The sequence below is a fragment of the Littorina saxatilis genome, linkage group LG14, assembly GCF_037325665.1.
Source record: "Littorina saxatilis isolate snail1 linkage group LG14, US_GU_Lsax_2.0, whole genome shotgun sequence".
Classification (NCBI taxonomy): domain Eukaryota; kingdom Metazoa; phylum Mollusca; class Gastropoda; order Littorinimorpha; family Littorinidae; genus Littorina; species Littorina saxatilis.
In genome coordinates, this window is record NC_090258.1 from 13,776,382 (window position 1) to 13,793,920 (window position 17,539).

The 17,539-nt window shown below is 41.9% G+C and overlaps 2 protein-coding genes across 5 annotated transcripts in view; one reads left to right on the forward strand and one right to left on the reverse strand.

Annotated features, from left to right (window-relative positions):
- LOC138947174 (mucin-like protein) overlaps positions 1-3,294 on the forward strand; it is a 31,284-nt gene extending 27,990 nt beyond the window's left edge. Inside the window, exons 27-29 of one of the 4 annotated variants that reach the window (XM_070318613.1) lie at positions 273-310; positions 687-789; positions 1,434-3,294. In XM_070318613.1, the coding sequence (XP_070174714.1) occupies positions 273-310; positions 687-754 (106 nt within the window). In that variant the 3' untranslated portion in view covers positions 755-789; positions 1,434-3,294. The remainder of the gene's footprint in view (positions 1-272; positions 311-686; positions 790-1,433) is intronic. The other 3 variants (XM_070318612.1, XM_070318611.1, XM_070318610.1) reach the window with 3 other exon arrangements.
- A 10,123-nt stretch (positions 3,295-13,417) lies between these two features.
- The window catches only part of LOC138946861 (mucin-like protein), a 48,074-nt gene continuing 43,952 nt past the window's right edge, over positions 13,418-17,539 (reverse strand). The window contains exons 27-30 of the mRNA XM_070318263.1: positions 17,180-17,276; positions 16,547-16,584; positions 16,039-16,141; positions 13,418-15,379 (exon numbers count right to left, since the gene is read on the reverse strand). Of these exons, the coding sequence (XP_070174364.1) occupies positions 16,074-16,141; positions 16,547-16,584; positions 17,180-17,276 (203 nt within the window). The 3' untranslated portion in view covers positions 13,418-15,379; positions 16,039-16,073. The remainder of the gene's footprint in view (positions 15,380-16,038; positions 16,142-16,546; positions 16,585-17,179; positions 17,277-17,539) is intronic.

Genomic DNA, 17,539 nt, shown 5'->3' on the forward strand with positions numbered 1-17,539 from the left:
CATTTAAAACACTTGCTCCTGTGAAGTGAAGACAGACCTCCTGCGTGCTAGTATCATTTATGACGCAGAATCTCATTCTTTAACTTTGGAAGTGATCTGATAGCCTTTTTTCTTATAGGTATTATATCCCTTGAAGATGTTATCCACTAAATACAGATATAAACAAGGACAAGTAAGAACAGAAACATTGAGATTGACGTTATCATTCTGAGTCAGTTACATGTAACAATGATATTGCGTTTTTTTTAATGTTTGTATCTTTTCTCTTTCAGACAAGAAGAGGATGAATCTAGCTCAGGAAGTGGACAAGGTAGGCTGAACATATGCATTTGCTATTCGAAAGTATGTAAGGTGACGAAAAGTTCTATAAAAACAAAGGAGGAGGTATATGGGTGATTAGGTTAAATCCGTAATCGGCTACATGTTCGAAGCGCTTTGTGTTATTTCAGTCTTGATAAAAAGAAAAGCACACATCTGTCATCTAGTTAAAAGCATTATGTAGGAAGGAGGCAATGTACAGTTACATTGCATTTGTTCCCAACATTTTGTTTTAGTGCTTGTGTCGGGATTTATGGTAGAATTTTGAATGGTAAAACAAACGTGTGTTGTCTTTTCGCATTTTTAACAAGTGTTAATGTATGCTGAGTAATTCACTGATTTTTCTGATTTGTTCCCGTGATCTGTAGCTGCCTGTTGGAATTCACCTGTTAACCGCCACTGCCTGCATCTCTGCTGCAGTTTGTTGCCAACCTAACAAGCTCCGACGGATGGTACGACAACTTTTATCAGGTTTGGAACTGATAGACAGGAAACAGACAAAATCGGTAGAAATAGCAAGGATAAGGTTTAAAGCGTAAGACATTAGGCAGGTCCAGAAAATGCTCTTTACAGAAACTGTGCGTGTAGCCCCAACACAGGAAATGTTAAAGTCACAGGTTTGCCATTTCTACAGTTGAGCTTGCCAACACGAAGTCTAAAGCGGGACTGTGCTGAAGAAGTATGTGTTTATATCTGATTTTCTACGTTTGTACGATTTAAGCTTATTAAGGGTCCTTATTTGGCCTATATGGTCCGCTGGACCCAAAAAGCAACAACTAACTAACTAACTAACTAAGCTTATTAAGCTATCATGAACAGGCTTAGGGTAAGCATACCGGAATTGCATGTGCTGCCTACTAATTTTGTAAGAAAACAAAAAACAGGTCGCCTACAGCAAAATAATACATTTAGTCAGTCTGTCGTACTCACAATATGAAACTTGAACGCACGGCTCATGTTTCACCAAGACAATATGTTGGCCGAAATTACGCTGTCAAGTAAGCGCTGACACATTGTCTCGGTAATACAAACCCAAAGAACATAATTTGCATTTGATTGATTTTTGAACTTTGCAAAACTTGTTCCCAAATGTTTCTTTTCTGTTGCTCTGTCAGCAGCATCGTGGACCTGGATTGACGACCAATGTCCGTACCGTGGAAGGATTAACGCAAACTTTTGTCTTGCTTTCTTTACTTTACCTGTGCTTCGATGTATGCCTTTATTGTCTAGTCTTCCTTACAGATTTCTCCAACGTTGTTAAATTACATGTGCCCCTGTATTTTGCATGATCGTAGAACATTATTTTGGAATTTGTATAAATGTGTTTCTTTTTGGATATATTATTTTAGGTCATATATTATTGAATACAGTAAAACCTCCCACTAACGACCTTGAAAATGTCCAGAAAAATCGGTCGTAAAAAGGAGGGGTCTTTATTGGGAGTTTGGGAGGTATGATTTTTTTTCACAGTGGTGGCAACTGTTGGGCAGTTTAGTCTTGAAAATTGTGTCCGGTTTTTTTGTTCCCATTTGATGTGCATATGGATAAGCATAATGTACACGTGTGCATACACCGGCGCACAGACGGGCAGACATAACACACACACACACACACACACACACACGCGCGCGCGCGCGCGCGGTGTCATAGGTAAAACTCGGTGATTGACCCCGGGTAAGGTCAGTGTCTGTAACCTGGGACAAGAAGAGTTTCCTCTCAAACATCAAAGGCAACGTCCCATAGGTAAAACTTGCTCATTGGCAAGTATGGGTCATTGAACTGAGGTATCAGTTGGTGAGCACACACTCACAGAATACGCACACAGCAATTCATTATTGAGTTGTCATTCTAACTGCCCCTACCCAACCCCCTCCCCCCCTTCCCCTACTTCGAGGGCAGTCCTTTAATTGTGACAGCAATAGATGAGAAGATGACAGCCGTCGGCCACTGGACTTGCACGTACTATTGACTACAGACTACCACCCCTGACTCTTGATGCGTGACTAATGGCGTGCGTGTTCCGCGTGTGCTGCTTTGACACTCACTGGTTAAAAGGTCAAAGTCGTTATTGACCCTGAGTTGGTAGGTCCGTCGTCGGGAAAAGGAGGGCGTCGTTCTTGGGAGGTTAGTTACAGTGTGAAAAGCATCCGTGCCGAGAAATTCGGTCGGCAAAAGGAGGGGGTCGTTCTTGGGAGAAGTCGTTACCGGAGGCTTCACTGTATTAGGTTGATGTAATTCTATGCGTTTAATTTTAATATTTTAATATTTTGTTTCTAAATAGATACCTTAATAAACTGATTATTACTAAACAAATTAGGTGGAGGTAATTTGACGGTTTAAATAATAATATTATTCAACATGAATTGTATTGTGTATTGTTATCATGGACGTACAATTACGTAAGTCAGTACATAGTTGGTTACCAATCAAATCTATCTACGTTATAATTCAAATTGGAATACTTGGAGACCTTCTGTGTTTATTCGATTCGGGACAATATGACAAGAGGGAGTCAGTGTTACGGAATGATAAGGCACACGCGAAGGTAAAACTTATAACTTGAAAGTGTCAATTTTTGACGATGAAAACAAATATTTCAATTAAAGGACATGTTCTGGAATTATGTTGTCCGAACATGTTACTAGTTACTGATAAACTGATCATGTTTTTCCTTTCTAGTTTACGATGTTTTAGTGTGTGTCTGTGTTCTGTTTCGTAAGTAGTAACTATTCTTATGGTTGTGGATGAAAACGTTGGTTTTTGGTCAACCGTAAATAAGTTTGCTTTTTTTCAATACGTTTGCTTTGTAACTTGTAACATGAATTTTGAATGATGTAGTGTAGCATTTTAAAAATTAAATCAACTTTTATCTGTTTAGTCTATGCCTTGCTTCTGTCACTTTCAAATGATTGTGGGCCGGGATACGTATTTACCTTCTTTGAGCTTTAGACAAATAAAACAGCACATTATTGCAAACTTCGTAATTCGTTTCTGTATGAGAGTCTGCTGTCTGCTGTTGTGCCTCCATCATAGATTTGGGCTGAGAGACAGTGGGGGGCAGAGAGAGAAAGAGAGAGAGAGAGAGAGAGAGAGAGAGAGAGAGAGAGAGAGAGAGAGAGAGAGAGAGAGAGAGAGAGAGAGAGGGACTAAACGCAAAGACACACACACACACAGACACACCAGCAACCACGCTGTTTGTGTTCTGACTTACACTCCTTGCATACCGAAACCGTGGAGCCCAAGAACAGTGAACACAACTCTGTAAATGCTATCACAAACATAAATAACAGTAATAATGATCTCACGTCACACGTCGTATGATAATACAAACAGCAATGTCATTCAAATTATGTAGGCGTATTAAATGAAACAGATTCTGTTGATGTCGAGCTTGCCCGAACATACACACGAAACATAAATGTAATTTTAAGACCTTCCCCTCCGACCCCCTGAGAAAGAAAATTCTGGATGATAATAAACGGCAAAATCATATCAGAAAATGTGAAAACTTGTTCTCTAACACCAGCAATGCATGAGTGTTTAAACGTGACCAATTATTACTAACAATAGATACATTGTTCATGCATAGGCTTAATTTTGCATGAACCCGTTCAACCATTGCAAACTAGAAAGACGTTTACTTTTCCTATTGTTTTAAAGCACTAAAACATTACATCAATCAGAAGCACTGTCAAGCTCATGTGCAAGAATGGCCAAGCGGTTATATACTTCAAAGGAATACCAAGGAAGTACCTACCTTGGTTAAAGGCTGGAACTAAACAAATCATACTTAATACTGATTACACTGTATTGTTCAGCTCTCTCTATCTATCTCTTTCTTTCTCTCTCTCTCTTTATCTCTGTAACTATCTTCCTCTGTATCTCTCTTCCTCTCTCCGTATCTCTATCTCTCCGTATCTCTCTTTCTCTCTCTCTCTCTCTCTCTCTCTCTCTCTCTCCCACGTGCGAGAGTGTCAACTCAGAGGTTTGTTGTGCTGTGACGTCACAGACAGCAGACGACGAAACCACTGTAGCTGAACTGGCAGCAACGGACCGAGAGTTTGCACCAGAGGACGTTTACGACCTAGCCTCCAACTGCTCAAAGAACGCTCAACTGAAATCAAAACTGTTAAACAAAAAGAGAAATCGCGCCCTCTTAAAAGTAGTGTGTGCGAGAAAAGGTGGAAAGAAGACGCTGATTGCAAGGGGAGACGACTACGTCCTGACATATGACTGCGAAACAGCACAGACATCGTCATACCGACAAGAGGAGGAAACGCCCCCGTGTGTCCGGCGCCTGGCCCAAGTCGACCGCAACGCCCTTCAAGAAGAAATCGACCACATAACTGCTGACCTTCATGTTGTGTCGACACTGGTACAGTGCTACCTCCGTACCATGCCAGACTGACTCTTCTAACTAAACTGCAGGCAGTGTTGCAAAATGCCATAACAAAAACCGTGAACTGTCATTTCCTGACTTAGCATCTGAGTCAGACGCGTCAAGAACGATGCATTATTCTGTTTTCTTCTCAAGAAAATCGCGGAGTTCGACTACCCCCTACCCCCTCCCTCCCCCTTTGAAATAAACCGTGTGTGTTTATCCCAGCGAAGCTGGAGGTATCCCGTGAACGCTATACTGTAATCGATTTGAGAAATGTGCATACCGAATAATACATGATAAAGAAGGATTCTTTGTGCCCGAAAATGGGCCACAGTTGGAGATGGAAGTTCACCAAAAATTGGGACCATACTAACAAAAATACGGTGGGTAAAATTGGCGCCCCCATTTTTTGAGCAAACGCCACCCAAGGCCGCTTTGGACGGGTAGAAATTCCGTAGTTTCCAAGTCTATGGATAAAGCTCGCGTAAGAAGAATACGTCACGGTCGAAAGTCTTTGACGTCAATTAATGCATCATGACGTCATGCCTCCCTGTAGTCTTTCTCTCTCGCGCAGTGTGTGTGTTTGTGTTCATTTTGTGCACATGTGTTAGTGTTACTGTTTGTGTGTGTGTGTGTGTGTGTGTGTGTGTGCGCGCGCACGCGTGCATGAGTCTGTACTCGTGTACGTGTGTGTGTGTGTGTGTGTGGTGTGTGTGTATTTGTGTGTATGTGTGTGTGTGTGCGCACGCGTGCATGAGTCTGTACTCGTGTGTGTGTGTGTGAGTGTGTGTGTGTGTGTGTATTTGTGTGTGTGTGTGCGCACGCGTGCATGAGTCTGTACTCGTGTGTGTGCGCACGCGTGTATGTGTCTGTACTCGTGTGTGTGTGGGGTGTGTGTGTGTGTGTGTTTGTATTTGTGTGTGTGTGTGTGCGCGCGCACGCGTGCATGAGTCTGTACTCGTGTGTGTGTGTGTGAGAGTGTGTGTGTGGTGTGTGTGTGTGTGTGTGCATAAGTGTATGTGTGTGCGTGTATGTGTGTTTGTTTGTAAAGGTGTGTATGTCCGTCTGTCCATATGTGCGTATGGGTGTGTGTTTTGTGTCTATGAAGTTTTTGTGAGAGAGTGAGTGAGTGCGTGTGAGTGAGTGTGTGTATGTGTGCGTGTGTGACTTGGGGTGTGTGTGTGTGTAAGAAAGACTGAGAGAGAGGGAGAAAGAGTGTGTGTCACTGTGTGTGTGTGAATGTGTGTGTGCATGAGTTTGTGTGTATGTTTGTGTGTGTATGAGTGTGTATATGTGTTTGTTTGTAAAGGTGTGTGTGTCCGTCTGTCTATGTGCGTATTTGTTTGTTTGCTTAACGCCCAGCCGACCACGAAGGGCCATAATTATCAGGGCGGTGCTGCTTTGAGATATAAAGTGCGCCACACACAAGGCAGAAGTCGCTGCACAGGCTTCATGTCTCACCCAGTCACATTATTCTGACACCGGACCAACCAGTCCTAGCATGCACTAACCCCATAATGCCAGACGCCAGGCGGAGCAGCCACTAGATTGCCAATTTTAAAGTCTCAGGTATGATCCGGCCTGGGTTCTAACCCACGACCTCCCGATCACGGGGCGGACGCCTTACCACTAGCCCAACCGTGTATGTGCGTACGAGTGTGTGTTTTGTGTGTATGAGATTTGTGTGAGTCAATGTGTGAGTGTGTGTGTGTGTGCGTGTGTGTGTGTCTGCGGGTGTGTGCGTGCGTACATGCGTGCGTATGTACATGTGTGTGTGTGTGTGTGTGTGTGTGTGTGTGTCTGTGTCTGTGTGTCTGTTTGTATAGGTGTGTGTCTGTTTGTATAAGAGAGAAAAAGAGAGAGAGAGAGAGAGTGGGTGGGTGGGTGTGTGTTTGTACGTGTGCGTAAGTGTATGTGTGTTTGTCCCAGCGAAGCTGGAGGTATCCCGTGAACGCTATACTGTAATCGATTTGAGAAATGTGCATACCGAATAATACATGATAAAGAAGGATTCTTTGTGCCCGAAAATGGGCCACAGTTGGAGATGGAAGTTCACCAAAAATTGGGACCATACTAACAAAAATACGGTGGGTAAAATTGGCGCCCCCATTTTTTGAGCAAACGCCACCCAAGGCCGCTTTGGACGGGTAGAAATTCCGTAGTTTCCAAGTCTATGGATAAAGCTCGCATAAGAAGAATACGTCACGGTCGAAAGTCTTTGACGTCAATTAATGCATCATGACGTCATGCCTCCCTGTAGTCTTTCTCTCTCGCGCGGTGTGTGTGTTTGTGTTCATTTTGTGCACATGTGTTAGTGTTACTGTTTGTGTGTGTGTGTGTGTGTGTGTGTGTGTGTGTGTGTGTGTATTTGTGTGTGTGTGCGCACGCGTGCATGAGTCTGTACTCGTGTGTGTGTGTGGTGTGTGTGTGTGTGTGTGTATTTGTGTGTGCGCACGCGTGCATGAGTCTGTACTCGTGTGTGTGTGAGTGTGTGTGTGGTGTATGTGTGTGTGTGTATTTGTGTGTGTGTGTGTGTGTGTGTGAGTGTGTGTGTGGTGTGTGTGTGTATGTGTGTATTTGTGTGTGCGCACGCGTGCATGAGTCTGTACTCGTGGGTGTGTGTGTGTGTGTGTGTGTGTGTGTGTATTTGTGTGTGTGTGTGTATTTGTGTGTGTGTGCGCACGCGTGCATGAGTCTGTACTCGTGTGTGTGTGAGTGTGTGTGTGGTGTGTGTGTGTGTGTGTGTGTATTTGTGTGTGCGCACGCGTGCATGAGTCTGTACTCGTGTGTGTGTGAGTGTGTGTGTGGTGTATGTGTGTGTGTGTATTTGTGTGTGTGTGTGTGTGGTGTGTGTGTGTGTGTGTGTGTGTGTGTGTATTTGTGTGTGCGCACGCGTGCATGGGTCTGTACTCGTGTGTGTGTGGTGTGTGTGTGTGTGTGTGTATTTGTGTGTGTGTGTGCGCACGCGTGCATGAGTCTGTACTCGTGTGTGTGTGTGTGTGTGTGTGTGTGTGTGTATTTGTGTGTGTGTGCACGCGTGCATGAGTGTACTCGTGTGTGTGTGAGTGTGTGTGGGGTGTGTGTGTGTGTGTATTTGTGTGTGTGTGTGTGTGTGCGCGCACGCGTGCATGAGTCTGTACTCGTGTGTGTGTGTGAGTGTGTGTGTGGTGTGTGTGTGTGCATACGTGTATGTGTGTGCGTGTATGTGTGTTTGTTTGTAAAGGTGTGTATGTCTATCTGTCCATATGTGCGTATGGGTGTGTGTTTTGTGTGTATGAAGTTTTTGTGAGAGACTGAGTGAGTGCGTGTGAGTGTGTGTATGTGTGCGTGTGTGACTTGGGGTGTGTGTGTGTGTGTGTGTGTGTGAGTGTGTGTGTGTGTGTGTTTGTGTGTGTGTGTGTGTGTGTGTGTGTGTGTGTGTGTTTGAGAGAGAGAGAGAGAGAGAGAGAGAGAGAGAGAGAGAGAGAGAGAGAGAGAGAGAGAGAGAGAGAGAGAGAGAGAGATGTTTGTCTTTCGCTGGGGTATGCAGTGCCTTGGCGTTGCACATCTACTTAATTTAATAAAATGTCTTACGTCTTACGTCTCTCTCTCTCTCTCTCTCTCTCTCTCTCTCTCTCTCTCTCTCTCTCTCTCTCTCCTTTTCTCTCCCTTTCTCTCTCTCTCCGTATCTCACTCTCACTCTTTTTCTCTCCACGCTCCATCCCTGAGCCAGCCAATTGAGCAATGCATACTCTGGAGACTCCAACTAAAGAGAGCGTGACTGACTTTCATAGTTGCTAGATGCGCGAGTCCGGATCGCTCTGACCATCTCCCACTGTGTCATGGCGTCACCAAGGTCTGGTCCTGGATCGCAGGGTACCGTGTCAATATTGTCATAGTTCACTGCAGGTCATTATGGGTGTTTTTTTGCCTGACATGAACAGCATGACACTAATAACGGTACATGAACAACATAACATAACAAGCGGCCAGTGAAACATGCACTCTATTGGCAACTCCATCGTGTGAACTTTGATGTTACTGTGGGTAAAAGTGGGTTAGTCATCCAGTTGTCCGTTGACATCATTTCAGCCCATTCTGTTCTCCATCGGACTAGGCGCTGTCATCTTAACTGATGTTGATCTTCTACAGATCATGATCTGAATAGGTGTCTTTCAACGTCAAGATGGCAGTAAAAAGACAATACCATACCCTCACTTCATAACTCTTGTCACCTGGTCATGTAATTGACATTTGTGTACAGCAATAATGAATCAAATGTTCCCGCAAATGAACGCTTACGTTCCATTATTTTTTTTTTTTTAATTTAAAGTGTCTGACTATTATGAAAACAGCTTCTTGAAAGAAAACTTTTGAAAACATTGCAACTATGCAGACGATTTCAGTTTGAACATGCAAGCATTTTACCCTGCATCAAAAACAAGTATGTTAAATTATTGAAACATTTAATTTATGACAAAACAAAACATAAAATCAAACGTTCCTATACCATTCTGATTTTTTAAATTTTTTTCACACTGCATGTTTCTTGTTTGTTGGTTTGGTTGATACTGTTGTTTTATGTTGTTGTTTTATGTTGTTGTTGTTGTTGTTGTTTTATGTTGTTTTTGTTGTTGTGGTTCTTTAAAAAATAAAAAATTAATCTCTTTTTGTGGAGTTCTTTTTTTTTTTACATGTACACTACTCACAAAAAGTTAAGGATCACTATGAGAAAACAGGTGCTCAATAAAATCAGTTCGCTACTGTTAGTTATTTCTCAGTCAAACCAAATTGTTATGAATTCTTGTTCAGCTGTAAGTGGGCGATGTTGTGTTAGTGGGAAAATTGCACGGGATTCTCTACTACTGAGCTTGGTAGCAAAAGAAAAAGCGGAAACTTGCGAAAAAGGACCTTGTTTTGGACCGTTCAGCCCGAACAGATTGCACAAGCCACATGGAAAAACCATCATGCACGTGCAAGCACTGCTGTTTATGTGTGAGATGCTGTAACTTGCTTGGCTCTTTGAGAAGACATACCACCAGTATTAGGCATTATCTGACAATGCCTCCACGACGAAGATTGAACGAGTTTGAGAGGGGACGAGCTGTTTCATGGTTCCAAGATGGTGTCCCCAAGCGAGAAGTGGCCAGGCGACTTCACGTGTCCATTTCGGTCATTGTCAGACTGATTCATTGTGGACTGGGTGGCCGAGTGGTAACGCACTTGAGCTCGGAATCGAGAGGTTGCGTGTTCGACCCTGGGTCGGGCCGCTATTTTCTCCCCCCTTTCCTAACCTAGATGGTGGGTTCAAGTGCTAGTCTTTCGGATGAGACGAAAAACCGAGGTCCCTTCGTGTACACTATATTGGGGTGTGCACGTTAAAGATCCCACGATTGACAAAAGGGTCTTTCCTGGCAAAATTGTATAGGCATAGATAAAAATGTCCATCAAATACCCGTGTGACTTGGAATAAAGGCCGCGAAAGGTGAACATTCGCCTAACAGGCTTGAGGTTTGCTGGTCGATGTGAATGCGTGATATATTGTGTAAAAAATTCCATCTCACACGGCATAAAAGCGCTTTGAACTTCGGATAAGGCGCTATATAAATAAAGAGAATTATTATTATTATTATTCAACGTTTCACAGTCACTGGGAGGGTCCAGGAAAGACGTAGACCTGGGCGACCAAAGAAGACAACTCCACGTGAAGATCGTCTCATTGAACGACTAGCCTTGCAAACAAGAGCAGCCTCTTCCAGCATTATTCGAAGGCAGCTGAGGGTGGCTACTAACACCAACATCAGCCAGCAGACCATACGGAATCGCCTTCATGGGTTTAACCTCCGTTCTCGTCGCCCAGCTGTACGGCCACGCTTAACTCCAGCCCATAGGGCAGCACGTCGCGCCTTCTGCAGACATCACGTGAGCTGGACACGTCAGCAATGGTCCCAGGTCCTGTTCAGTGATGAATCACGCTTCACCCTGAACCACAACGACGACCGACTGAGGGTCTGGAGGCGCCAAGGGGCACGCTACATTGACGCCACTGTCCAAGAAAAGGTGGCCTTTGGTGGAGGTTCTGTAATGATCTGGGGGGCCTTCAGCATTCACCACAGAACACCCTCGTTTCATGTACAGGGTAACCTGACTGGCCTCCGATACCGGGATGAGATCCTTCGACCGCTGGCTGTGCCTACACTGCAGCAGATGGGACCGCGGGCTGTCTACCAGGATGACAACGCTCGCCACAACAAGGCAAGGGTGGTCAACGACTTCCTGCAGCAGTCTGGAGTCAACAGAATGGAGTGGCCAGCATGCAGTCCCGATCTCAACCCGATTGAGAACCTCTGGGATGAGTTGGATCGCAAAGTGAGGAGCAACCACCCCCCCTCCCAGGGATGTCCAGCACCTCTACCAGATGCTGCAGGCTGAGTGGCAGGCGCTTCCACAGAGGATCTTCACCACCCTGGTCAACTGTATGAGGACTCGCTGCGTCGAGTACCAGAACAGCCAGGGCGGTTACACGCATTACTGAACTTTTGGGAGCATCTGAGTGCCTTGTCTTGTGATTTCAACGACTTTGTGAAATTAAATTTCGATACGTACACACTTTGATAAAATGTACAGACCAAACGATTGCTCGAAATTGAAGGAAATGTTGAATCGTTATCACTAAAGCATTGAATTAAACGTTTGCCAAATACCAACGCATTGGCTTCCTTATTTGGAAAGTTATGAATTTGTGTGCAAGTGATCCTTAACTTTTTGTGAGTAGCTTATATGCCGTACATTCCAGGACATCACCTAAACAAGGGGACAAAAACATAAAACAGAAACACACTTGGGGGGGGAGGGGGTGTGGAGGGGGATCAGGGCTTGGTGGTCACAGTATCAAAAGTATGTAGAAAAAATAACCTAAGGGTTACATCAAAACATGCATATACAGGCACCAATCCTTGTAAAATGTATCTAATGTATTATTCATAACTGCGTTATACTTTTCACAAATAAATCTGTCCATTATTTTACTTTCTCTTTATCCCTGCGCCCTAATGTAAACAGGATAAGTTCAAAGTCCATTCCTACTTTGTGGAACTCAAGGTTTTCCCAAACATTTTCAGCCGCTAGAACGATCATGTGAGTCACATTACCAGATCACAGTCATGAGTGAGGGTAGACTAGGGTGCTGTCTTAAATGGTCTCCAGGTCGGTGAAGACAGCAGCTTACCCTCACGACATAACCACATGAGAAAATATGCACCACACACATACATGCGCGCATTAATGCATTCACGCACACACATACAAACGTGTGTGTGCGTGCGTTCCACGGGCGGTTCTGTCTATTTTGTGTGTGTGTGTGTGTGTGTGTGTGTGTGTGTGTGTGTATGTGTGTGTGTGTGTGTGTGTGTGTGCGTGTATGTGTGTGCGTGTGTATGTGTGTGTGTGCAAACACTTCGAAGGCACTGCAGGAATACTTTCCTTAATTAAAACTGCGGCCCTTACTGGCGGAAAACGTGCATGCATAATCCATCTATTTACCTCGAAATTTGATTTGAATTGATTTGATCGCACTCTCTCTCTCTCTCTCTCTCTCTCCCTTTGTACCAGTGCATTCCGTTGACTGAATAGTTATCACGCTTCAGCGTTCTTGTTTTATTTGTTTGTTGTTCGTTCTATAGTTGTTTAACATTGATTATAATGTTGTCTTGGATGTAAGGACAGGTTGTAACAATTATTGAAACCTTAAACCTGTACCCTTGTAAAATAAAGTTCCAACATCTCTATCTCTCTCTCTCTTCTCCCTCTCTGTCTCTGTCTCTTTCTCCGTCCCTCTTTCAATCTTTCTCTCTCTCTTAGTCGAAAACAGCTGAAAATTAACATATGTGACCCTCCACTACGGAATGAGTCGCATGTCACCTCGCGCGGTTCTGCGCTAGGCTTAATATAAGTCCGGGGAGTGTCCGGTAACAGTGTGATGGTCACCTTAGTCACAGGCTTATAACTCAAAAGGTGTTCGCTCTTTTCTAAAACGGTTTTTACCACTGGATAGAGCATACAAAACTCTTTAGGAAAATGTAAAAATATGAAAATCATGCAAAGGTGACATGCGACTCATTCCGTGGTGGAGGGTCACATATATTTAAATTTCCACGCACATACCTAAGGACATGCACTTACAAACATGAACATGCATTATTACATCCACATTTACGCGCCTGTTTGCGGGCATACATAATGTTTCTCCTGGTTTTCGAAATATGATGTAAAAAGAGATTCCTTTGATAAGAGGAATACATTGCCTTAATATTTCGTATATCCGAAGTCTCCGGATAACAAAATCATAGTATATAAGAAAGCAAAATAACCTGTTACTATACCTTATGCCTGTCCGTTTGTCTTATTCCATGAATACAATATTTTGATATGTCAACAACTTGTTTGTGTATGTGTGCGCGTGTGTGTGTGTGAGAGCGCACGCGCGCCTTCTAGTCTCTCTCTTTCTGCATATGTGTCTGTTTTGCTGTGTGTCTACCTGCCTGCGTGTACTTTTATGTGTCTATATTTGTATGGATGTATGTATATAATTATGTATGTAGGGGAAGGTCGAATATGTATGTATGTGTGTGCACGTGCGTGCGTGTGTTTTTTCTATCTCTTTCTCTGTCTCTCCTACTGCCCACTCACACTTAGCCTTAGACGCACAGCAGACTCTCACATAACTAAACCAGTCAGATGTTTGCATTAACATGCTGTTTTATTTTCTTAAAGTGGAAAGAAGGCCAATAAGAATCCCTACCCACAGTTTTTGAACGTGAAAACAGAAATGAATAAAGAAAGTAAACCGCAAGTTGATAAAATGATTCTTTTGCAAAGCTCAAATTACTGCCATGATTAAGCTCAAATGTATGTGCATTTAATACTAATCATAAGTCATGGGATGGTAGGCTGGATTTGTACATTAGATGGTAGATCATTATTAAGTTACCATAAAAGACTTTAGAAAAGTTACATTTTTAATAGAACAAAAATAAGCTTCAAAGATGCGTTTATTAAAGGTTGATTAACATAAAAATATATACATATTGTGAGCCATAACGATTTAAAACCGACGGAAAAACAAAGGAATGTACTCCTGTACCGGAATTAACAGATTATATCCCAATTTACTGTACAGTATCCCAAAACCGTCATTCCACTGTTTTACAAAACAATTCGCTTAGTAAATCAGTTGATATATTACTGAACCAAAAAGACAAATTGACTGCGGATATGTTTTTTTTTTAAACAATGTCTAACTACAGAAAGTAAAAGAAAGGCATAAACTGAACAGATAAAACATGATCTTGTGTCTAAAAGCCTACACAACATAATTCAAAACTAACGTTACATGCTACAACGCAAAACTCTTAGGAAACAAGCAAACTTATTTACCGTCATAACACCCAGAAACCCAACAAATCGTAAGCCGTTAATGAAAAACCTGATCAATTCATTGCTAACCTAGTAAAATGTTCCGGCAAAATGATTCAAGAACCTGTCGTTTTACTGAAATATTTATTTTTTATCATCAAAATTTGCCAAATTCGACCAAACGTTTTACTTTTTCTTTGAGCTTTTTTTTTTTATCCCGTAACAATGACTCCTTCTTGTCATATTATCCTGCATCGAATAAGCGCGTAGTACTCTTATTCAATATTATCTCATAAAGTAGATTGATTCCATTGGAATACTATTATTTACTGATATATATTCGATTAGTTAAGGGGGTGCATGCTTCCCAGATTCATAAATAAGGAGAAGGTCCCTCCAGCCATATAGCGCGATGATTCAGATTAATACTCATTATATTAGTTACGCATTCCTACTAAATTACTACTGCAAAATGCAATGCCCCTTTGACTAAAAAAAAAATTCGACAAAACCGACTAGCATCTCACCAGGCCGAATAATGGAGAGCACATAAACATTCTTAAAATCCTATGATTTACTTCCTTCACTGTCTGCAATGCCCAAAACAGGTACGCTTAAGATACCTTTCGCCCCATAGAAACTATCGTGTAAACCTCCTTAGATCTGCCCAGGCTTATGCAGAGGATACGATCTAGGTTGAACATACTTTCTCTTAGACACATGCCGACAAACAACAGCCTGGCTGCTTCAGGTGCATAGTTGGAAGTTTTGTTTGTTGATGAATTAATATTACAGACTAGCATTACAGACCTAATTTGAAAAAACAAATCCCTTCAGCATATGAATTGGAAACGCTGTCGATTTTTCATACATCAAATTTCCTTCAACTTAAAGTCAGTATTACTTACTTGCATTAGTTATCTATGTAAAAACAAAACAATGAAAGCATCGAATCACCTCCACCAAATATTAAGTAACATGATGTATCTATATAAAAACAAAACATGAAAAATCGACTAACCTCCACCTAATACTCAGTGATTATTACTTTAGTTATTTATCTGCAAATAAGTCATGCTGAGAAAACTGTTCTTAAGTAATTTCTATAATAATGCAAATTACTTGGGCAAATTTTGATTAACAAAGCTGGAAACATAAAACACAATATATTCCAAATTTTCAGAAAGAATGAATAAACAAGGCAGACATCCAAGCGAAGACAAAGTAAGCGAAGAACATTAATCCTTCCAGAGAAGGGACATCGGTCGTCAACGAAGGTCCACAATGCTGCCGACAGAAAAAGCAACATTATTTATATGAAGTCTTATATCGCGCGCGTATCTCCAGACTCGGACTCAAGGCGCAGGGATCTATTTATGCCGTGTGAGATGGAATTTTTTACACAATACATCACGCATTCACATCGACCAGCAGATCGCAGCCATTTCGGCGCATATCCTACTTTTCACGGCCTATTATTCCAAGTCACACGGGTATTTTGGTGGACATTTATTTTTATATATGCTTATACAATTTTGCCAGGAAAGACCCTTTTGTCAATCGTGGGATCTTTAACGTGCACACCCCAATGTAGTGTACACGAAGGGACCTCGGTTTTTCGTCTCATCCGAAAGACATTAGGGAACACAACTTGTACAAAACTATCTAAACATATCAAATCAAACATCTAGTACATGTACTTATCTAAAACGAAGAACTTTTTTTTCTGAGAACGTTTAAATCAGTATTAACATTTACACATTTCAAAACAACTTGTAGAAACTACAGGTTTGCTTAAGAAAGTGTGACGTAACATTTAATTAGATAATGCTACACGTACACGTTCAACAAAAAAACATATTTGACCTCTCAAATGTCTTAGCCTTGAAACCCTACGTTTCTTATTTTTACCGAATTTGTCGGTTTCATATCTGTCAGGTCCCAACCTGATCAAAGTTGTCGTTACATCCATCGGATCTTGTTATGTTGGTAACAGATTGCAGCAGAGGTGCAGGCAGTGGCGGTTAACAGGTGAATCCCAACAGGCAGCTACAGATCACGTGAAGAAATAAAGAAAAACAGTGAACTACTCAGCATATATTAACACCTGTTCAAATTCGACAGGACAACACACGTTTATTTTCCTTCCAAACTAATTAATTAATTCCGTCAAACAAAGAAATAGATTTCGGGAACAATTGCAATGTTAGCAGAATATTGCCTCAGTCAATGGTTTTGCTTGGATGACTGGTGTGTATCGCATTTTTCCCAAGGCTAGAATAACTGAAAGCTAATCGAATAGTTCCATCTTAAAAACATGAACAGATTTTATCTATTGATATTATTGTGTCCCCTGTCTTCTCAGTATCCCATTTCTCTCTCGAAATAAGCACTGGGATATTTTCGTCTCATTAATTCTTCGAATAGAAAAATATTTGCATATTTTCAGCTTACCTTGTCCACTTCCTGAGCTAGACTCATCCTCTTCTTGTCTGAAAGAGAAAAGTTAACAAAAATGCCAAAGAATTGCAACGAATGGATTCAGGCCATCCTTGTTATATTTAACTTTTTGCAAGTATAACTAAATCTGGCTGATAACGTCTATCTGGATTGTTCTGTCTTCTCCTTCCCTTGTTTCTGTTTGTACTTCGGAGAGTTCGTCTTATGTAAATACGTTATTGTACGTGCGTGTGTGTAAGAACCCTGCGAGATGGGTGTACCTTATGAGAGGTGTGTGTGTGTGTGTGTGTGTGTGTGTGTGTGTGTGTGTGTGTGTATGTGTGTGTGTGTGTGTGTGTGTGTGTGTGTGTGTGTGTGTGTGTGTCCAACCACATATTCAGGTTGGTGCTTTGGTGCTAGTTTCTGTAAACAAAAAAGAGAGGTATTTTTATGAGTGTTTTCTCTTTCATCTGATATTCAGATATCTGAGAAATTGAAAGCTCCACATTTGTTCGAACGTGAGAACTACTTTTCTCTTCAGAAAACCTAACCAATATACTCTAAAGCAACATTGGTACTAATAACTAGATGTGGAATACATAGAAAACATACAAGCAACTAACACTCAATAAAGTGCAAATCACCCACCGGCACTGAGGTTTCCCGTTCTCCACTTTGCAGACTTGATTCTCTTCACAAGTCACGTAGCGACTGAATACATCGCAGTAGGTCGTGTTGGAAAAAACTGAAACACAGAGTGCATTGTTTAGGTACCACAACATAAGCTGCTTCTCTGTGTTTGTCCTAACTCAAGTTCTAGGAGAGGGAGGAATGGCCAAGGGCAAAATATAATTAACGTAAACATCTAGCTGCAATTATAGCAGTCCAGATATGCCAGAATGCTATGGTATATTCATGTGAAGACATCTATGTGCATGTATTTTACATACAATTATAAAAATAATTGTAATGTGATGAATGTATTGCACCGTATACTGTATCGCACGA